At 42.0% G+C, this 18,473-nt stretch overlaps 1 protein-coding gene across 2 annotated transcripts in view; it reads left to right on the forward strand.

Moving 5' to 3' along the window:
- The first annotated feature begins 2,870 nt into the window (after nt 1-2,870).
- Nucleotides 2,871-18,473, forward strand: part of Glg1 (golgi glycoprotein 1) — an 87,865-nt gene continuing 72,262 nt past the window's right edge. The window contains exon 1 of one of the 2 annotated variants that reach the window (XM_050143596.1): nt 2,871-3,322. In XM_050143596.1, the coding sequence (XP_049999553.1) occupies nt 2,897-3,322 (426 nt within the window). In that variant the 5' untranslated portion in view covers nt 2,871-2,896. The remainder of the gene's footprint in view (nt 3,323-18,473) is intronic. The other variant, XM_050143595.1, reaches the window with a different exon arrangement.

Raw genomic sequence — 18,473 nt, forward strand, 5'->3', positions numbered from 1 at the left:
CCAGGACTTCTGGTGATGTAGCTGTTGGAGACTTGTGTATGCCGTGCGAACACTATGAAATATATTTATCCAGTCCATCCTGAGCTACTTTAATCCATTATTAAGTTTAGGGGAGCCTCCAGATAATTCCGTGGTAGTAACAAGGGGAAGTGCTGTGGAACTGCCAACATACTTCCATTCCTAGAGATAGAGACCAGGGCCAACCACAGTGGGCAGTTTGACCTACAGACTGTTCTTAGGGGTTTCCTTTCCTGGTGCTTAAACCTGTATGCCAACTCCTCTGATTCTAGTCTTTTTTGTTTTGTTTTGTTTTTGTTTGTTTGTTTTCAAGACAGGGTTTCCCTGTAGCTTTAGAGTCTATCCTGGAACTAGCTCTTATAGACCAGGCTGGCCTCGAACTCACAGAGATCCGCCTACCTCTGCCTCCCAAGTGCTGGGATTAAAGGCATGCACCATCACTGCCCGGCTCTGTTTATGGTTTCAGAACAGCAGAAGCTGTAGTTTTAGTTGGTTTTGTTTTTTTTAATATTTATTTATTATGTATACAATTTTCTGTCTGTGTGTACGCCTGAAGGCCAGAAAAGGGCGCCAGACCTCTTTACAGATGGTTGTGAGCCACCATGTGGTTGCTGGGAATCGAACTCGGGTCCTTTGGAAGAGCAGGCAATGCTCTTAACCACTGAGCCATCTCTCCAGCCCCCTGGTTTTGTTTTTTGAGACAGGGTCTCACTGTATCTCTGGCAGGACTGACTCATGCTACATATATCTATCTGGCTGGCATCAAACTCACAGAGTTCTATCTACTTCAGCCTCCTGAGTGCTGGGATTAATGTCATGCTCCACCACACCTTTTTGTTTGTTTTGCTTTTTATTATGTACATTTGTTTATGAGTGTTTTGCCTGCATGAGTGTCTGTGCACCATGTGCATGCAGTACCCACAGAAGCCAGAAGAGGGCATTGGAGCCCCTGGAACTGCAGTTACAGTTTGGCTGTTTTTTGTTGTTGTTGGTTTTTTTTTTTTTTTTTTTTTNTTTTTTTTTTTTTTTTTTTTTTTTTTGAGATAGGGTTTCTGTGGAACTACCTCTCATAGACCAGGCTGGCCTCGGAGATCCACTTGCCTTTCTGCTTCCTAAGTGCTGATATTAAAGGCATGTGCCACCACTGCCTAGCCATTACGGGGTTTGTTTGTTTGTTTTTTTAGCTGCCATGTGGGTCCTGGATCTAATTCCAGTTCTGTGGAAGAGCTGCCTGTACTCTTAACCTCTTAGCTATTTTCCTAGCTTTCCACTTCTGTTAAACTGTATTTTTTAAATATGCTGATCAGTAGAGATTTCATATCTCAAGTTGTCTGCATTTACCACTAACATTCTGAATTGCTGACCTGGGAGGAAAGTGCACCCGGGATGGGAAGGCTCAGGGGTTCTAGTTGGACACTGTCTGCAGACTAGTTTCACTGTGGGCAGTTCATTAAGAATCTTTGTACAGAACCACTAATATCTCCCCTCACTACAAAGTTTTTCTCAACTGAATTAGAACCTAACCGCTGGATGTGCAGAGGCTTCCTGGAGTGTGAAACTCTCATCCTAAGGAAGGGTCACTAGTTGTAGTTGCATATAGGGCAACAAAAATATTTGCTGACACAGGTTTAACCTGGTTGGGCTTAGTGGCTTACAGCAGGCAGAGGCTATCTGTAAGGTGGATATCTGTAAGTTAGAGACCAGCTTGGTCTAAGTAGTAAGTTTCAAGTAAGCAAGGGCCATGTAATAGTGTTTCAAAAACGGTGTGTGTGTGTGTGTGTGTGTGTGTGTCTAAATTCTGGCACTAAGATTTTCAGGCAAAGGCCCTCAAAGTTTAATACTATTCCCTATAGCTTTTGGAACTTCGTGTTACAGGCCAGATATTTTTCTTACTCTTTTTTAAAAACAGTCTCATACTGGCCTCAAACTCCTGCCTTCACCTCCTGAAGTGTTAGATAACAGGCAATATGCACCACACGGGTTTATGAGGTGCTGAGGATCAAACCCACGGCTTTGTTCTCTCTCTCTCTCTCTCTCTCTCTCTCTCTCTCTCTCTCTCTCTCTCTCTCTCTCCTCTCTCTCCTCTCTCCTCTCGGTTTTTCTAGACAGGGTTTCTCTGTCGCGTTGGAGTCTGTCCTGGAACTAGCTCTTGTAGACCAGGCTGGCCTCAAACTCAAAGAATCCGCCTGTCTCTCCCTCCCAAGTGCTGGGATTAAAAGGCGCGTGCCACCACTACCCGGCAAACCCACGGTTTTGTGCATGCTTCACAAACTACCAATTGACTTACATCACCAGCCTCTCCTTGTTTTTATTCCTAATGTTCACAGTTTTAGTTCACATTTGAGCGATCACCCGGAAAGCCCAAGAGCAAGTATTATGATTTATGTGCGCTTAACCTTTATTCAATTGCCGTCTGATTCTCTAGTTAAGAAATGCAGGTAAGGGCGGTCAGGCGCAAAATGAGGCTCTCAGGTATCGGGATACATCTGGTTTTGAAGTTCATCTCTATACACACAAAGTTTTCTATCCCTCTTCCTCCTCCCAAGTCTCTGAACCGGCAAAATATTCCACCAGCCATCTTGGTTGTGGCAGCCTGAATTCATTTCTTTTCTTTTCCACGACGACGATTAAGAAATGAGACCTCAGTGCTCCTACCCAGGTTTCCTAAGCAGCCCCAGCAGCTCCTCCGGGAAGGAAAACCACTTTCCCGCCAGCCGGGTCCAGGGCGTGGGCCCTTCGCCGGGCACCCTCCGCCCTCACCGCGCCGTGGGCTCTACCGCCCGCTGGGGAGGAGCCACGCCAACTCACGCCCGCGGGCCCGCCCCCTCATTTAAATACACGTCGCCGGCGGGTGCGTCGAGCTCGCCGCGAACCCAAGATGGCGGTGTGTGGACGTGTACGGAGGATGTTTCGCTTGTCGGCGGCGTTGCCGCTGCTGCTGCTGGCTGCAGCCGGGGCCCAGAACGGCCACGGCCAGGGCCAGGGTCTGGGGGCCAATTTTGCATCTTTGCTAGGGCAAGCTGGAGGCGGCAGCCCGGCGGGGCAGCAGCAGCCTCAGCTGTCTCAGTTATCGCAGCAGCAGCAGCAGCCCCAGCCGCCTCAGCAGCAGCAGCAGCAGCAGCAGCCACCGTTCCCGGCGGGCGGGCCCCCGGCCCGGCGGGGCGGAGCGGGGCCCGGTGGGACTGGCGGAGGCTGGAAGCTGGCGGAGGAAGAGTCCTGCAGGGAAGACGTGACCCGTGTGTGCCCCAAACACACCTGGAGCAACAACCTGGCGGTGCTCGAGTGCCTGCAGGACGTGCGGGAGGTGAGAAGGTGGGACGGGCCTGGGAGGAGGGCCGAGCCTGGTGTGGGCCGGAGGGTGTAGCCGGCCTGGAAGCCGCGGACGCCGGGCTGCAGCCTGCCTCGCTCTTTTTCTTTCGGGGCTGTGCTCGCGCCTCTGCCTCGGCTGCCCCTAACTCCCGGGTGCCTTCGGTCGGGCAAGTGGATCCTACCGCTGCTCCTTCCTTCCCCGAGCCCTTATTTCGCTCCCTGTCGGCGGTGCTCTGCGATCGAAACCTGGGCTCACGGCCTCGGCAGGCGAAGGCCTAGGAGCGTGTTTCTTTCTGTTTGCGCTCCTGTCTTTTGTGTGATGCTCTATGCAGAGTGGCTTCTTGCCGAAAGGCAGGGTAGGATTTTCCTATCACTTTCGACCTCGGCAGTTTTGTAGCAGTGCATTTCAGCGTGAAAGATGGTTGGCATAGTTAAACTGTTAAAAGATAGATCTGCTGTTTATTTAGCAGTAGATACTTGATTAGGTGACCTGGGTTCTCTTCTAGTGTGTATGTAGTCAAGCGCTGAATTTACTGTTTTAACCACATTTCTTTGTAATTGGTAAATCCTTATTTTACCTGGTGCTGGAACTATAAATTTTTTTTGTCCTCACTTCCTGTGGTCAGTTTGTAAAGAACCTCATTTTTAGGCTACTCCTTCATGTCGCTTGGAACCCTAAAGCCTGAGAAAGTTGCATCATTTGAAGCTATAATAAATACACAGTGTTTCTGATTGCGTTGTGGGGCCTTTCTGAAGTCTAAGTATAGTTGTTTTTGAAACATCTGCTCTGTTGCCCAGGCTGGCTGCCTACTGGAGGCATCTTCCCCTGACTGAATATCTTCACCTGGTTTGAACAATTTTTAACTGCCTATTAATGAGTTCCAGATCTGATACTGCTTGGTGTGTTTCAGTAAAAGACATTGATAACTTCTTTTCCATGGAGCTGCAGACATGAGTGCATATTGGTAGAAATACTTTCTTCCAATGTTTAGATAAATAGAACTAGTCCCAAAGGTTGACAGGTGTGAATCATTTCGTTTGGGATTGTTCAAGTCCTTGACGCCACCAGTGGTTTGTAGACATTTGCTAGTCTTGCTTTATTTAGTATTATCTACCTTCTGGATGGTGTACCCAGTTGTTTAATCCTGGCACTTGAGAGACAGAGGCTTGCAGATCTTTTTCTGAGTTTGAGGCTAGTGTGGTACAAGTGGAGGGTTCCAAGTCAGCAGGGCAACTTTAAGACTGTTTACAAAAAAGAAAGGTAAGTCAGAAGAGGAAAAGACATACAAGTTAAGAGCCAAAGAGTTACCAGAACCACCAAAAATGTGGAGTCATACATGGTTCTTATATGTAGCTTGAAGACCAGAAGCAAAAAGAAATTATCTGTGTGTGTGTGTCTGTCTGTCTGTCTGTCTATCTATCTATCTATCTATCTATCTATCTATCTATCTATAGACCAAGCTGGCCTCGAACTCTGCCTGCCTCTGCCTCTGGGGAGCTGGAATTAAAGACATTTGCTCAGCTATAGCCAAAATCTTAACTCTGTTAAACTTTATGGAATTTTCTATTTGTTTTTTGAGTATACTTAATAGATGTTGTTCCTTTAAGCTAAGGTCCTAATATTGGTCATATTGTTACTGGATTGTTGTAGAAATGGGTTCTTATGAGGGGAAAGTAGTAAAGAATGACAATTCTGGAGCTGTGGAGCCCTCCCCTACCAGGAGCACTGGACGGTTCTGTCACACATGTAAAAGCATGTAGAGGCACATGAGAGTCTGTGGCATCTTTAACTTAGTGATACTGATTTTTTCTTTTTTCTTTTTTTGTTTTTGTTTTTTCGAGACAGGGTTTCTTTCTAGCTTTGGAGTTTGTCCTGGCACTAGCTCTTGTAGACCAGGCTGGTCTCAGACTCACAGAGATACACCTGCCTCTGCCTCTGCCTCCCAAGTGCTGGGATTAAAGGCGTGCGCCACCACCGCCCGGCTCAGACTTTTCCTTTTTGAGACAGGGTCTTCTTGTGTTGCCCTGGCTGGCTTGGAACTCATTTAATCAGGCTAACTTTGAATCCAGAGAGTGCTAGGATTAAGTAGCCACCACCCCAGGCCATTTAAAGCCACGTTCAGACTCAGGTGAGCATTTTGTTAATTGCTGCAGTACTATGGATTGAACCCAGAGCATTTTATTTGCCAGGCACAAACCCTACCACTGTACATTTCTGGCACTCTTTTTACTTTCTCTTTCTAATTTTGAGGCTGTCCTAGAACTCACATTTTATAGCCCTAGTTAGTCTTGAATTTACTTTATAGGCCTGAAACACCAGACCTAGATGTTAAACTGATTTGTTTGTTGCTGTTGAGACAGGGTTTCTCTGTAGCCTTGACTGTCCTGGAACTCACTCTGTAGACCAGGCTGGCCTCAAACAGAGATCTGCTGCCTTTGCCTCAGAGTACTGGGATTAAAGGTGTGTGCCACCACATCTGGCCTGTTAAACTGTTCTTAGTCATTCACTTGACTGTATACCTAGATCATACTATCTTTATCTAATTAATATTTTTGGTAGTCTTGTGAGGTGCGTAGTGTTATTTTGTTGTCTTAATTGAGAAATAGGCTGCAACAAGTAGTGTTGTCTTATTGTCAGGGGTGAACCTGATGTGTAGCAAGTCCTCTGACTGAGAGGCCATATAGTTTACAGTTCATGCTAGTGTTTGCAGCTAGGGAAATTAGTATGTAACTGTTGAAGATGCTGCATGTGTATCAATAGATACAAAATCTAGTACAAGAATCTTTCCTTTGCTATCAAAAACAATTGAGTAGCAGCTTCGGTACACCGAAATAGTATTGACTTCTCAGGCAGACAGACCACCAATATCAGATAATGTTAAATTAGGTACTGGTCTGGGGGGCAGCAGTTGAAAGCAGTGACTATTCTTCCCAAAGACCAGGGTTCAATTCCCAGCACCCATATGGCAGCTCACAACTGTCTGGAACTCCAGTTCAAGGGGATCTGACACCTTCACACAGACATATGCAGCCAAAAACACCAATCACTGCTCATAAAATTAAATTATTTTTAAAAACATTTAAAAAATAATTACTGGTCTGGGTCTATCATGAAGAGAATTTCTGTAATGAAGTAAATCTAAAATCCCAGTTCACATGAACCCGGATTTTTATTACCAAAATAGAATTAGTTATATTTTCCTGTTATTTGAACAGCACAAAAAGGGCATTGGACCTTTGGCCAGTACTGCCATTAACTATCTATTGTGTTTGGTGTATGTGTTTGTATACCTGCAACTTTGGGTGTCTTTTAGCATTCTGCCGCCTTTGTCAAAAATTTTCTTCTTTTAGATTTACTTAGTTTTATTTTATGTGCGTGAGTTTTTGCCACCATGTATGTATGTGTACCATATGTATGTCAGGTGCCCACAGAGATCTGAAGAGGGCAGTTGATCCTCTGGAATAGAGATTAGGATAGCTGTGATCTATCCATTGAGGCCCCTGCAACAGCAGCAAGTACTTATAGCCTCTGAGGAATCTATTTTTTTATTTTGTTTTTTTTGAGACAGAGTTTCTCTGGAGCCCGTCCTAGAACTAGCTAGCTCTTGTAGGCCAGGCTGGCATTGAACTCTCAGATCACCTGCCTCTGCCTCTCAGGTGCCACCACTTTATTTGGTGTTTATTTTTAAAGAATTTAGCAGGGCGGTGGTGGCACATGCCTTTACTCCCAGCACTTAGGAGGCAGAAGCAGGCAGAGTTCTAGGACAGCCAGGGCACCACAGAGGAACCCTGTTTCATAAAACAAGAAAACAACACACAAAAAAATAAATTTCCTTTAATCTCAGAATGAGGAATTGGGTATCTGAGTTTAAGGCTAGACTGGTCTGCATGTTGACCTCCACACCAACTAAGGTTACATGGTAAGACCTTGGCTTGAACTTCCCCTACACCCAAAAATTTATTTTTAATTATGTGTGTCTGTATTTGGATATTTGCACATAAGTATGTGTCTAAGAACACCAGAGGCATTGAATATCCTGGAGATGGAGTTACAGACTGCTGCTAGTCACAGTAAGTAGGTGCTGGGAACTGAACTGGGTTCCCCGGGAAGAGCAATAAAGTACTCTTAACCAATGCGACACATCTCCAATACTCCTTTTTTTTGTTGTTTTGTTTTGATACGGGGTGTTATTTCATAGACTTGGCTGACCTAGAGCTTTGTGTAGACTAAGATGGCCTAGAATTTGAATAGGTACACATGCCTCTGCTGGGATTAAAGGTGTGCGCTACCATACTCGTCCTACTTCATCTCATTTTTATTATTATTATTTATTTTGGTTTTTCGTAACAGGGTTTCTCTGTGTGACAGCCCTAGCTGTCCTGGAACTAGCTCTTGTAAAGCAGACTGGCCATGAAAGTGCTGGGATAAACGATGTGTGCCACCACCACCCAGCTTCATTTGTTTTTAAGATTTATTTATTATGTATGCATTGTTTAACATTGCTGTAGCAGGTAGGAGCCACCGTGTATGAACTGATTGTGGGCAAGACATTTACCACTCTGAGACTTAGTTTCTTTGTGTGTTAAGTGAGTGAGATCAGAAGAGGGCCTTGGATCCCCTAGAACTGGAGCTACAGGTAGTTGTAGGTAGCAATGTAGGTGTGTAGAACTTTAAGACAATTCTGAAGCCATTTCTGACAACTCTCAGTACTTCCCCCTCCTCCCCTGGGAACCAAGGACATAACAGCTATGCATGCACTTACTGAGATGTTGGGAACTTTCCATCTCCCTGAATAGGAGCATGATAACCCTTAGGTGTTGACTCAGTTACTGATGTTTTGGCTTAGTTCCTGGGAAGGGGCAAAGTGACCCTCAGAAGGTTCCCTTTACCTCATCTGATCTGGCAACCACCCTCCAGCCAATTATTGGTAATAGCCATTTTGAATAAGCCAATCATAATAGTTAAAAAACAACCCCCAGACACCCCTTCCTTCTGTGGTTGTTCCCTTTAAAAATAGCCTGTACCAGACATTCAGGGTCTTCTAGCCTCCCGACTGCTGGAGGACCCTATCATGACAGAATTAATAAAATCCTCATGCTTTTACATCAGTTGTGATGAGAGATGGTCTCTTGGGGCGACTCCTCCTCCTCGGTGATTGGACACTAGGGTCCAACAGGTGTAGGGACTGAGTCAGCCTATTTGCAAAAGCAGCCAGCAATGCTAGCCATATCTACAGCTCTAGGAAGTGAGAGTGTGTGTGTATGCCTCTGTGTGTGTGTGAGAGAGAGAGATTGTGTGAGTGTGTGTGTTACTAGACCTAGAGCGTCCTCCATGTTAAGCAAGCTCTTTTATCACTGATTCTCAATTCTCAAGATGTTTGTTTGCTAGTTTTTCAAGACAGAGTTTCTCTGTGTAACAGTCCTGGCTGTCCTGAAACTCGCTTTGTAGACCAGGCTAGCCTTCAACTCAGAAATCTGTCTGCCTCTGCCTCCTGAGTGTTGGTACTAAAGGTGTGTGTCATCACCACCCCACTGAAGATATTTCTAACTAATATAGTTGTTTACCTTATTCTGGGTAGTCATATATTGTATGGTTTTTAGGATTTGCATATGTAATTGTCTCCTGATTTCTTGTTCATTCAGAGGAAAATAGTGGTATGAATAATGAAAATAGCAATTAATCCAAACATTGTGTGACTGTAGGATGTAGTAGTTTTGTTTAAGATCATTTGAAATTTCCTCTCATGATAACTCAGTGGTTGGAAGCAATTTAACCACATAATCAAATCATTATTGACCTCCTCATTATGTACCTGTCATGTGGAAAGCAGTAGAACTTTGAGATACTGCCATTGCTTACAGTTAAATGAGACTGTAAACAAGAAGCAGCTATATAAGAGTATTTAAGGGGCCTGGAGAGATGGCTCAGTGGTTAAGAGTACTTGCTGCTCTTCCAGAGGACCTGGGTTCAATTCCCAGCACCCACATCCCACATGGCAGCTCACAACTCTCGATACCTCCAGTTCCAGGGGATTTGACACCTTCACAGCAATACATACAAAATAAATTAAAAGAAAAAGTGTTAATGTCATAAAAATACTATTTTTTTTCTCCTTGAGACAGGGTTTCTCTTTCGAAACAGACTTTAGAGGATTTCCTGGTATTTGTTCTGTAGGCTGGCCTCGAACTCTCAGAGATCTGCTTGCCTCTGCCTGTGCTTATCTCTAGTTAAATCATATTTATGCCTAGTGCTGAGATTAAAGGTGTGCATCACCTCTGACTGGTGGTACTAAGTTCTTTTAGGGCAGAGAAATGAACACAAAACTGTGTTAAATATTTGGGTGGAAGTATGGATTCAATCCCTAGTACTGACTGGGAAAAAGAAATTTTTTTACCCTTAAGTAAGGACTGTGTATTTAACTCTGCTTTGAGTGAAGACATGGAAATTCATAAATTTATGTGTATAGTTATATTATGCTAAATAGGTACAATATAGTAAAATATGCAATATTACCTTCCTGTCAGGAATTGTTCATGTACATCAGCAGCTCAAGGGGTTCTCCTCAGCCTGCTACATTTCTTTGTGCTGCGTCTGCTAACTGGGTTTTTTTTGTTTTGTTTTGTTTTTCGAGACAGGGTTTCTATGTGGCTTAGGAGCCTGTTCTGGAACTAGCTCTGTAGACCAGGCTGGTCTCGAACTCACAGAGATCCGCCTGCCTCTGCCTCCCAAGTGCTGGGATTAAAGGCGTGCGCCACCATGCCCGGCTTGCTAACTGGGTTTCTAAATAAAGCCCAGAACTGGAATGTTTTTTCAATAGTTTTTCTGTATACCCAGGCTAATCTTAAAAACTTGAAATCTTCTTGCTTTAGCCTCCTAAATGTTGACAGGGTTTCTCTGTAGCTTTGGAGCCTGTCCTGGAACTAGCTCTTGTAGACCAGGCTGGCCTCGAACTCACAAAGATCTGCCTGTCTCTGCCTCCCAAGTGCGGGGATTAAAGCTGCCCAGTGGCTTTTTAATTCCAAATTGAGTTAAAAATTCTTCTCCAAATAATTGAGATAGATTCTCTTCCAGATAATTGAGATAGATACTCCTCCAGATAATAAGGTAAATATTCTCCTCCAGATAATTGAGTTACCTGTAAAACAGCACTGACATTCCCAGCAAGCCCTGAAGAAGTCTCTTGTTGAGAATGCTCTATAGCATATAGTTGTTAATAATTTACTATTCTGTAGAAGGAAATAATACCCTTGAATACTCCAAAAGAGGAGTTTCTACATTTATATTGTGCTAAAGACAAATGTAAGCAGCAATAATAACAAAACAGCTCAAACGCTCAAGGTTATGTCTTAAGAAGCTATTAAAATGGCTTTTAGGTAATTTATTTTTTATCTGTCAGCAAATGTTTACTGAATCCTGTATACATGACACTGCTCAGTGTTAGTAATAGAGATATTGATAATAGCACTTATGGCTTCTCTTTTGGGTGTCTCTGTGTAGCTCTGGCTGTCCTGGAACTAGCTCTGTAGACTAGGCTGACATTGAACTCAGAGAGCCACAGTTACCGTCTGACTAGGGAGGGGTGGAATTCTGAGGTAGAGTCTCAGTGGTGTCACAAACTGGCCTTGAACTCAAAGCTATTCCTCAGCTTTCTCAGTTCCTTCCTGCTAGCTAGGATTAAAAGGAGCCACCATGCTTAACTTTTTTTTTTTTTAAGCCCAGGTTGCCCTAGAACTCCCTTTGCCCTAAGAGCATGATCGCAAATTCCCAGTCTTCCTGCCACCACCCCCCACAGTTACTGGGACCAGGTGTGTGACACATGCCCAGTTTTACTGTTTTTATTTTTAAATGAGGGAAACAAGATCAGTAATTTGCCTCAAATAAATCTGTAAATTGTAAGGTATCTTACTCTTTCTGTTCCTACAGCATTTATACTTAAGGACTGTATTATTTGGTTAGTAATTAGAAGCAAGCTGTAGATGTTAAACAGTGGATTCGTGTCAACTCTGAATTACTCTATGTAACACATACTTGATTTTAGAAGATAGTGCATTTTTTTCATTTTTATCTTGATTATCTGTTTAATAATAAGTTGTATGTATTGAATTAATTAAAATGTATTATTAAAACCAGCTACTTTTTTCCAGGTGTGGTGGTGTACATCTGTAATCTCAGTACAAAGATTGTTGTAGTTTCTAGGCCAACTTGCACTACAGTACCCCGTCTCACACCCCTTCCTCCTTCAGTGAAAATGCCTCCTAATTTTGTTAATGGAAAAATCAGATCTTCAATTTAACTTCATTTATTGGCTATAAGGGATGTTTTTGCTTCATCCAGAGGAATAATGCTCCAATAAAACTGAAATCAGTCAGTGACTCATCTTTATTAGGGTGAGTTAGATAAATTTGAAACTTAAGAATCTCAAGCCATCCTGGTCTACAAAGAGAATTGTAGGACACAGAGAAACACTGTCTTGAAAAACCAAAAAAAGAAAAGAGAAGAAAGACTCTCAAAGTAACGTCCCTCAGAGCTGGATTAGTAATAATCTTTGTATCTGCATTAAAATAGTGTGGAGGAGCAAGAAGTGTGGACTGGAATCTAAAAACAATAAAGGAAGAGAGCCAGACTTCTAGACTTCTATTTTCATTCAGCATTAATCAAATACCAGGAGATTGAGTACTGGAGATGTGTATAAGTGTTCTGCTTGCATGCATGTCTCTATACTACTACTGTGAGAGTACCTATTAGTTAAGAAAGCCAGAAGGGGACATCAGATCTCTCAGGATTGGAGTTACAGACAGTTGTAAACTGTCATGTGGGTGCTGGGCTTCAAATTCAGATCCTATGGAAGAGAAGCCAGTGTGCTCTTAACTACTGAGCCATTTCTTTGGCCCTCATGTAGAGTACTTGCTTAACAAAAAGCCTTGTGTTTGACCCTATCACCACATAATAAACTAGAAGCAGGAGGATCAGAAGGCCAAGGTTAGCTGGGTAGAGTGGTAAGTGCCTTTAACTCAGCACTTGGGAAGCAAAGGCAGGAGGTTCTGAGTTCAAGGACAGCCAGAGACCCTGTTGCAAAAGAAAAGAAGTTTAAGGCCATCAAACCATTAGGTTGAATTTGTGGCATTTATAGTGCCTGTGAGTACCTGAACAAGACTGTATTTTTCTCGAGACGGGGGTTTCTCTGTTTGGCAGCTGTAGCTGTTCTTTAACTTGATTTGTAGACTAGGCTGGCCTTGAACTCACAGAGACCCACTTGCCTCTGCTTGTCTCCCAAGTGCTGGGATTAAAGTGCTGGCCACTACCGCCCAGCAAATAAGCAAATCTTAAAACATAATATAATAAATTTGGGAGCTAGTGAGCTTGCTAAGAGACCTGGCTTTCTGTACAGATATCAGGGATCTGGTTTCAATTCCTAGGAACAACATGGCAGCTCATAACTGTCTGTCCCAGTGAGCTGACACCTCTTCTGGCCTCTGTGGGTAGCAGATATTCATGCAGGCAAAATTCTCATACACATAAAACTTTGATAGGGCTGGTGATGTCACTGCATGCTAGGGGAGTACTCTACCACTGAACTATCTCACCTCGCCCTTTCTATGTTTGACTTTGAAACAGGGTCTCACTTAGTTTATCAGGTAGGCCTTGAACTTGTAATCCTCCTGTCTGAACCTCCCAAATTCTAGAATTATAGGGCTATGCCACTAGGCCAAGTATTTTTCTTTTTCTTGTTTTCTAAAGGGACAAGGAAGGGTTCTCACTGTGTAGCCCAGGCTAGCACTGAACTCTTGAGCAGCACCATACTGAAGTGAAAGATTTTTAAAAACTGGTCTTACTCTAGCCCAGGCTGGCCTTGAACTCCGTGTGCTTCTGGCACCTCGCCTTCTGGGGTGTTGAGATTATTGGCTTGAGCCATCACAGAATCTTGGCTTTTAAAATCACTATAAGAAACTGCAAAGACTTACAGTGTTTTTAATTTTGATTTTCAACTTAAAAGTATTCTGAGATAGAAATTAAGGACAGAGAATGTTGAAGTCGGAAGACGTGTCAATGTAGTTCCCTTTTTTTAAGTGTTGGGGGGGGAATTCACATTCATTAGTCTGATTTCTCAGCCAGCCTTCCTGCCTTATTTTGCACTGGTTCCATACATTTCTTACTACCCTCATCTGAGAATGCATGGTGTGGTGTGGATTTCTGGAGAGTACAGAGCTACAATTTTGAGTTTCCAGGATTTATATGATTTTGTGGTACATGCTAGACAGACATGTACTGTGGTAGTGGTTGGAAAGGGTTTTGTTATTTCCTTTATATACTAGTTCAAGTTTTTGTTTCCTTTTCTGTGTTTTTGTCTGTTCATTTACTTGTATCATGTTAATACAGTTTTTTAAATCTTACTCTTACATCTTAGGGTTGGGATATTTTAAGTACTGGAACTCCCTTCAGTACTATTCTATGTTTTATGTTTTTATTTTTAAACGCATCTTCTTACTCTTATATTCGTAATTCCTCACACCCCTACCCTGGCAAGTTGTATTTTTGTCAAGGCTGGTCCTCGACACTCAGTCCCATAGTATTCTGAGAGCTTAGATGGCAACCCCAAAGTCAAAGCACCTGTCTTTTTGTGTTACTATGTCACTTTTTATATTGCTTTCACAGTTATACAGATATTGTGATGGATTTGTGTTTTGATAATCCTTTCCAATTTTTATTTAATCAAAATTTGAATATATACTGGGAGCCCATATTTTTATAGTTTTTCTGTTCTTTTTCCATTCCTGAACTCTGGTCATATCTAAGTTAATGATGATGTCTTATAGGTGACAGGGCGCTGTTCTGAACATAAATACCCCATTATGCTTTATTTTCTTGATATATTTCACTTGGGGTTATTATTGTTGCTCTGTCTTCATGTTTCTTTTTATGAATCATGTTTCAGTCTGCTATTAATAATACTATCCAGTAGTTTTGTTTGTATCAAGTTCTCATAAAGCCCAGGTTTGCCTTGAACTTAATATGTAGACCAAGCTGGCTTTAAACTCAAGAGATCCACCTGCCTCTGCCTCTGTCTCCCAAGTGATGGAATTAACGATAGTCACCACCATGTGTTATTTTCTTTTTTACTTTAGATAATCTGTTTTATATGTAGAAGTTTGATTTGATCACTTAAAAATAGATTTCATTCCTTTTTTGTTACTTAAGTTTTTTTGTATATTAAGTATGTTTAAGTTTTTTCTTTTCTTTTTTTTTAGTTTTTTAATTATTATTAAAAAATTACGTGGTCCTGGTTGTTCTGGAACTCTGAGATGCACCTGCATTTGCCTGCAGAATGCTGAGATCAATAGTGGGAACTGCCAGGCTCGACTTCCCTCAATCTACTTCCATATATTGTTTTGGGTTCTCATTTCTTTTATTGTCTTTTGGAAACAGAGTCTTTATATAGTGTTTCTCGGTAACGAACCTGGCTGTCCTAGAACTCATTATGTAGATCAGGCTGACATAAATTCATGGACTCACCTGCCTTTACATCTTGAGTACTGGAATTAAAGGGATGGACCACTGTGGCCAGCTTGGGGTGCTCATTTCTTGAGTGTTTCCTGTTGGGCTGTTTTTCTCGTTGTTGGTCATAGTTCTCTTTCTTTTTTTCTTTTCTTTCTTTCTTTCTTTCTTTCTTTCTTTTTTTTTTTTTTTTTGTGTTTTTTCGAGACAGGGTTTCTCTGTAACTTTGGAGCCTGTCCTGGAACTAGCTCTTGTAGACCAGGCTGGCCTCGAACTCACAAAGATCCGCCTGTCTCTGCCTCCCGAGTGCTGGGATTAAAGGCATGCGCCACCACCACCCGGCATAGTTCTGTTTCTTTACCTAACAAGTCTGCTAAGTTTTTATTATACACAAGGAGGGCCATATGCAAGTCTGTTGTGGGTTTTTGTTTTGTTTTTGTTTTTTAACCAGATCTCTGTTCTTTATTGTTGACTATTATTGCAAGTTCTATCCAGTTTACATCTTCTGAGTGGTGATTTCCATCCATTATTGAGCAAGAAAATTAGATTCTGTTTGAGTTCCTGCTCAGGGATCAGAGTTCCAATATTGAACAATATGTTTGGTTTTTGTCTAATTGACAAATGTTTAAAGAGAGCAATTGCTATGGTAGTTAATCCTTAATGGGTGAAAGGGCATAGAAAGAGCAAAAGTTCAATGTCAGCCTTGGCTACAAAGCAAATTTGAGGCTAGCCTAGGTTATATGAGATTTCATCTTAAAAATAAAAACAAAGAATTAGTAAATGTTCATATGTATCCTTTGACTCACTAATCCTTTTTCTGAAAATTTATTCAGAATTTGTATAATAAACAGTATAATAAATGTAGAGGCCTTTTTAATGACAATTAGAAGCAACCTAAAAAAGTGATGGAATAGGATTGGAGAGATGGTTCAGTGGGTACAGGTATTTGCTGCCAAGCCTGAAGACCTGAGTTTGTTCTCTAGGACCCATATGACAGAGAGAGAACCAATTCCTGCAAGCGTCCTCTTGACTTCCACATGTATGCCATGACATGATGTACATACTAGAGATTGAACCTAGGGCCTACGTATGCTCGTTAAACACTCTTTCATTGAGTTTCTCCTTTATTAAAAAAAAAAAAGGTGGTACACTCTTGTGAGCTGTAATTTTATTTTCTTCTTTAATGATGGGTCCTACAGATGTAAATATGTTTGTGTGACACGTTAATATGACATCAGAGCTTCCCCCCCCACCCCAGAAATTGTGTAACCTTAGCTTTGTAGACCTGTTAGGCCTTGAACTCAGAGGTCTGCCTTCCTCAGCCTCCCAAGTGATGGGATTAAGCACTGATGGGATTATGCCACCACTGCCCAGCAATATTGTTTAAAAAGTTTTTTTTCTTGAGTGCATGCTACCATGCTCTGAAAGAAATAGCAAGACTACTAAAAGATGCATGGGAAACTCCCCATTGTATTCTTTTTTATTGTTATGTTACATATGTGCACACACATGCAATACTTTTTGTGGTTTTTCAAGTTAGGGTTTCTCTATAACAGCCCTAGCTGATCTGGAACTTGGTTTGTAGGCCAGGCTGGCCTCAAACTCACAGAGTTCTGTCTGCCTCCCGAGTTCTGTGATTAAAGGCATGTGCAAGTTCTGTGCCTGCTCACACAATACTTTAAAAAAAAAAAAGATAAACCAGGCATGTTGACATGGCCTATAATTCTAGCACTTGAGAAGCTCGAGGAGGATCACATTTCAAGACCCTGTCTCCAAAAAACGAATGCTTTAATGTTATTTAGGGTAAAGCATTCCCATGACAACACTAAAAGTATCATCTACCTAACACTGAGGACATGGGAAATGGTTAGCCCAATCTGGAGTCCTAAAAAAATTATTTATGTATTCATTTATTTTATATGTCTATGCACATGCCGACTTGTGGAGATTGAGGATTATGTGTGGAAGTTGGTTCTCTTCTTCCATCATGTAGAATTGAGAGATTGAGTTACTTCAGAAGGTTTGGTAGCAATCCCCCCCTCCCAGACAGGATTTCTCTGTGTGGCTTTGGAGCCAGTCCTGTAGACTAGGCTAGCTCAAACTCACAGAGATCATAGTGCCTCTGCCTCCAGAGTGCTGGGATTAAAGGCATGTGCCACCACCACCCTCCTTGGTAGCAATCTCTTATCCATTGAGCCATCTTTCTGTTCCACCTTTCCCCACCCTTGTGTTTAAGACAGCTTATAAATAGGTGATTTTAAGTTTTTAGGTAAAAGAACCTTATCTTTGGTTGACTTCAAATTTGTTGACACACTTGGATTTGGTTTAATAATATATTTTCTTTCTTTTTTTTTTTTTTTTTTGGTCAAAGTTTGGATAAATACCATTCATTTACTGTGTTCCAGAAACATAGTAGATACTGGGAATATGGCCATTATCATCCCCCAATTAACTGTTCCCTAAGGACCTGATCCCTACTTTCATGGGGCATTCATCTAGTAGAGGAGATTGGCATTAAGGAATTACGAATAAGGGCTGATGATATAGATGATGTGGCAAAGCACTTAATATATTCCAGACACTGACAATAATTCCCAGTACCAATAAATCAAAACAAAACAAAAACATGTCTTTGGGTTTGGGATGTAACTTAGTGACAGCACTCACCTTGCTTGTGTGAGACTCTGGGATAAATCCGCAACACCACACTCAAAAGTATTTAGAAAATTACAGCTTTGATAAGTGCTGTGAAAGAGAGGTACGTGGACAGGTTTTTAGCTTGTGTTGAGTTTCAAATGACAGCCAGGCACTAAAAGCAGTTTCCAGTAAGAGGTTGTAAATTTAGAACAAAACGTTGAGCTGAATCTAAATTTTAGAGCTATTTTAACCTTAAAAAGGTGTAGTTGGGAGTATGAGAAATGGCTGAGCCCTCTTAAAGAATGTGTAAATACAGAGTAGGATTCCAAGGACTGAGCCCCAGGGAATGCTTACAATTAAGGGTTGCAAAAAGGCTGGTTGTGGGAATTGTAGGGAACAGGAGTGGTAGAAAGTTAAAAGAAGATTTGCAAGAATTTATTTGTGGAAACCAAGGAAAGGAAAAGTTTCAGTTGTGAGGGTCAAGGACAGGGCAGTTATTTGAAAAGGTAGTAGAAATCAGGAGGGTAAACAGAATAAAAAAAAACACACAATTAAGCTTATTGACTGAAGGGGCTGGAGAGTTGGCGCAGAGGTTAAGAGCACTGGCTGCTCTTCCGGAGGTCCTTTTCAAAGAGTTCAATTCCCAGCAACCACATGGTGGCTCACAACCATCTGTAATAAAATCTGGTGCCCTCCTTTGGCCTGCTGGGATACATGCAGGCAGAGCACCATATGTATACTAAATAAACGAATCTTAAAAAGAAAAGATTATTGACTGAGAGAAGGGTATATTGTAATCAAATGCTCTTGCCACTGAGCTGTGCCCCCTCCTGGGGACTTTGTTTTATAAAAAATAGAACAGCAGTTTTTCCAGGACCCAGATTTCACCTAATTGAGACTAAATCAATGTACTTGAAAAATTTGCTGGTTAGAAGGTAAGAATAGCATCCCAGTTAGTTAAAATCTTTTCAGATGAAAAAAATTTGGGCTGCGACTACAGTTTACTGTTTTTGTG

This window comes from Alexandromys fortis, unplaced genomic scaffold, assembly GCF_014885135.2.
Source record: "Alexandromys fortis isolate MF-2015 unplaced genomic scaffold, M_Fortis_MF-2015_v1.1 scaffold_1, whole genome shotgun sequence".
Classification (NCBI taxonomy): domain Eukaryota; kingdom Metazoa; phylum Chordata; class Mammalia; order Rodentia; family Cricetidae; genus Alexandromys; species Alexandromys fortis.